General features: G+C 40.7%; 1 protein-coding gene across 1 annotated transcript; it reads right to left on the bottom strand.

Moving 5' to 3' along the window:
- Positions 1 to 2,027: 2,027 nt before the first annotated feature.
- Positions 2,028 to 4,250, bottom strand: LOC125811849 (extensin-like). Its single transcript, XM_049491429.1, has one exon. It carries the CDS (start codon positions 4,248 to 4,250, stop codon positions 2,028 to 2,030), a length of 2,223 nt encoding a protein of 740 aa, XP_049347386.1.
- Positions 4,251 to 4,587: the final 337 nt, after the last annotated feature.

Here is a 4,587-nt window from a genome sequence, read left to right on the forward strand (position 1 = left end):
TTCTCTACTGCTTAATGCGTCTATAGGAACAAGTTATGAATACGTGTAGTGGGGTAAAGTATTTCTTTCAATGTCTCTAAATGATGAAGCAACACAACATTTGTGGAATCATTTTGAAGAGCCATTGGCAATCAAGGGACAATCAAGAACCACGACTACAAGCTAAGTGGTGGAATAAATCCTTTAGCTATATTTATATAAAGTACTGTTATAAATATTCATCTTTATTATCGACACTAAATATAATATAACGAAAATTAGTTGATTGATTATATACCCTTTATTTGTACTAGTGAAGGTTCAACAAAAGATTAAACAAATTAATCTCAAATCTACTCACTGCCTAAGAGAGGTAAAGATAGAAATGAATAATCAGAATAGCTTTTTTTTTATTTTCTACAACATCTTTTGAAGCACACATAATGGGAAAATAAGGGATGTCAATTCACCACAAGGCACCATACCACAACAATTGAAATATGTGTTAAAAGGAAAATTATGTCCATCTTTTTTTTTTATATTTTGATGTATCTTAGTTCCTTTATAAATTAGTGTAAAAGCAGGGTCTCCTTTATTTATGTTGGATATGACAAAATGTAAATAAGAAGAGTCGTCGTCCTATGTTAGTCGTTAGGTTTGCATATATCCTACGCACCTAACCCTCTGTATAAGATGAGTCTATACTCTAGCGATGGGGAGGCAAAGTCATAGTCCTCCTCTTATGTGTATTTTTTTTTTAATGAAAAAATTCGTTGCGGCCCCCGATCAAACTAGAGCGTAAGGGCCTTTTTTTGTTTGCATGAGTCCCGGCTTCTTTATGAAAGGTAGGGATAATCGTCCAGGTCTTATTGTGAAAGAAAAAAGCCACCCCGCCAATGTTGAATAAGATAGTTGATAGGGAGAGACCCCTTCTCGTAGGCAGGGGAAGCTCAATAACTGTATTTTTAAGTCAAACTTGTACTAAAAAGAAAAAGTCGCAGAGGATAGTCTCTAAAATCTACAACTGTGTCTTCTTATTATTCTCCGAAAACATACCTAGGTTTTGGCAATCATAATATTTACAATCACTATTTAATAATATTAGTATTAGAATTGTGATAAATCAAAATTCTAGATCGCAAGGTAGGAGACAATGACAAACCCATGTGACGACATGCTAGTACAAAGTGTGGGATTGACTTTAATTACAAAAGGAACTTCTAAATTTTCCTATGTCAAAACTGTTGAATCCCTTTTACCAATAAAATTTTATGATATAACATAAAATTCTAAAGGTTTATACTTTGAAATGTACGTGTACTTTCCAATTTTTCTTGCAAACATTACTAATTTATAATAATAGATAGATGGTAATCTTTGGGTGAAATATTTAGAAGATATCTGAATTAAAATAATAATAATAACAACAACAACAACAACAATAATAATAATAATAATAATAATATAACATTTTTTTTTCAAAATAACTTTTCAACTATAGGTTGATAGCAGTGGCAGAACCAGAAATTTTAATAAGGGGTTCAAAATCTGAGAAGTAAATACACGAACTAGTGGAAGGGGGTTCGACATCTATTATACATACTTAAAAAATAATTTTAACCATGTATAAATAGTAATATTTTTTGTCGAGGGGGTTTGGAACCCCCTCATTATATGCTGCCTCCGCCCCCTGGTTGATAGTATGTTAAACTACCACTGATAAATATACAACTCAGATTAACATAAAAGTCTAGTCATATAGTGTTCAATAAAATAGGAAGTAGAGAAAATAAACAACAAGTGAAGCCGAATTTCATTCGAATCCTTTTTATTTAGAATATACACTAAATCCGTAAGAAAAAGCATTACAATATCAATAAGCCAATCTCTCAAAAGAGAAACACCAATTGATTACACAGTTCAAATGACACAAGATGCAATATCATGCAATTATTGTAAAATCAAACTTGTTTTAGTTGTGAAGGAGGAGGAGATGATGTGTAATGATAACCATGAAATTTCAATGGTAGTGGAGGTGGGTTTTAGTACTAGTGTTGCCGACCAAAGGGAAATGGAAGAAATGGAAGAAATGGGAGTGGAGGTAGTCGTGGAACTGAAGGAATTGGGAGTGGAGGTAGTCGTGGCAATGGAGGAATTGGGAGTGGAGGTAGTCGTGGATATGGTGGAGTAATTATTTGAAATGGAGGAGGCGGGGACTGAACTGGAGGTGGTGGAGGTGGCGATCGAGGAGGGGGAGAGTTTATTAAAGGTGGTGGAGGAGTACAATTAGGTGGCGGAGGTGGAGTTCGCAACCAGGGAAATGATATTGGAAAAGGGAATAAAGATGGTGGGGGAGGAGATTTATTATTGCAAAGCGGAGGTGGAGGTGGAGATTTCGATGGAGGTGGTGGTGGGGATGGAGAAGGTGGTGGAGGTGGAGACTTAACTGGAGGTGGTGGAGATGGAGATGGTGGTGGAGGTGGAGATGGCGATGGAGGAGGGGGGGAGTTTATTAAAGGTGGTGGAGGAGTACAATTAGGTGGCGGAGGTGGAGTTCGCAACCAAGGAAATGGTATTGGAAAATGGAATAAAGATGGTGGGGGAGGAGATTTATTATTGCAAAGAGGAGATGGAGGTGGTGGTGGGGATGGAGAAGGTGGTGGAGGTGGAGATGGTGATGGATGAGGTGGAGACTTAACTGGAGGTGGTGGAGATGGAGATGGCGATAGAGGAGGTGGTGGAGATGGAGAAGGTGGAGGTGGAGATGGCGATGGAAGAGGTGGTGGAGATAGAGCAGGTGGTGGAGGTGGAGATGGTGATGGAGGAGGTGGTGGAGATGGAGAAGATGGTGGAGGTGGAAATGGCGATGGAGGAGGTGGTGGAGATGGAGAAGGTGGTGGAGGGGGTGGGGAATTAACTGGAGGTGGTGGAGATGGAGAAGGTGGTGGAGGTGGAGATTGCGATGGAGGAGGGGGGGAGTTTATTAGAGGTGGTGGAGGTGGAGACGGAGATATAGGTGGAGATAAAGATGGAGAAGGAGATGGTCCATCGATAGGTGTATTCAATGGTGGTGATGGCAATGGAGATGGAGATGGCGATGGTCCATCGGTAGGTGCAACCAATGGTGGTGATGGCAACGGGGATGGAGATGGTCCATCTGTAGGGGCAATCAATGATGGTGATGTCAACGGGGATGGTCCATCAGTAGGTTCAATCAATTGTGGCGATGGCAATGGAGATGGTCCATCAGTAGGTGCAATCAATGGTGGTGATGGCAACGGAGATGGAGATGGTCCATAGGTAGGTTCAACCAATGGTGGTGATGGAAATGGAGATGGAGATGGTCCATCGGTAGGTGCAATCAATGGTGGTGATGGCAATAGAGATGGAGATGGTCCATCTGTAGGTGCAATCAATGGTGGTGATGGTAATGGAGATGGAGATGGTCCATCGGTAGGTTCAATCAATGGTGGTGATGGAAATGGAGATGGAGGTGGAGATGGCCCATTGATAGGTGCAATCAATGGTGGTGATGGCAACGGAGATGGAGATGGAGATGGTTCATCGACAGGTGTAGTCAATGGGGGTGATGGCAATGGAGATAGAGATGGAGATGGAAGTGATGGTGGAGGAGGAGAATGGATTGGTGGTGGTGGTGGTGGTGGATTATGGTAATAAGGTGGCGGTGGAGATGGAGTAGGCGGTGGTGGAGGATTATTGTAATAAGGTGGTGGTGGAGATTCATAATGATATGTTGGAGGTGGTGGTGGTGGTGAATGATGGTAATAATTTGGTGGGGAAGGTGGAGAAGGTGGTGGTGGAGATTTGTAATAATGTGGAGGAGGTGGTGATGGTGATGGAGGTGGTGGTGGAGGTGATTTATAATGGTGATGACGTCGCGGAGGAGGTGGCGGAGGTGATTTATAATGGTGATGACGTCGCGGAGGAGGTGGCGGAGGTGATTTATAATAGTGATGACGTCGCGGAGGAGGTGGCGGAGGTGATTTATAATAGTGATGACGTCGCGGAGGAGGTGGCAGAGGCGATTTATAATTGTAACGACGTCGTGGAGGAGGAGGCGGGGACGATTTATAATAGTAACGACGTAGTGGGGGAGGTGGTGGAGGGGAACGTGGCCTATAACGGTATGACAAAGATGATGAATCATCAATGTTAGGCTTATAATCAGCTGCTACACTAATGACTATCAAGCAAAAGGCAAAAGCATAAACAAGAAGGGGCCATTGCCCCAACTTTGATGGTGTTCCCATATTGGAACTAAACTAGTTTGTTGTTTTTGCAACATCGGTGTAAGAATTAGCTCTTTATATAGCAAGAGACCCAAACAATTGATAATGACAAGTTTTTTTTTTTTTTTGTAAAAAATAAAAATGGGTCAAAACATTTAGAAAAACAAGTACAAACTGGCCAAATGATCTTTGAAAAATACACATTAAGTATATAGAATTTCATCCTAATTATTATGAAATAGATTCCTACTAAACTATGGGTGTAGTTCATGGTAGACCATGAATTAGTCAAGATCAAGATCATGTATCATTGTTTTGTATTTGCACTTTACATATAAATTTGTTTTTTTCAAAATCT

Source organism: Solanum verrucosum, unplaced genomic scaffold (genome assembly GCF_900185275.1).
Source record: "Solanum verrucosum unplaced genomic scaffold, falcon-dt-bn FXZP01000878.1, whole genome shotgun sequence".
Classification (NCBI taxonomy): Eukaryota; Viridiplantae; Streptophyta; class Magnoliopsida; order Solanales; family Solanaceae; genus Solanum; species Solanum verrucosum.

Bases quoted from the DNA above. Each gene is read 5' to 3' on its own strand.
- LOC125811849 (XM_049491429.1), bottom strand. From the start codon at position 4,250: ATGGGAACACCATCAAAGTTGGGGCAATGGCCCCTTCTTGTTTATGCT.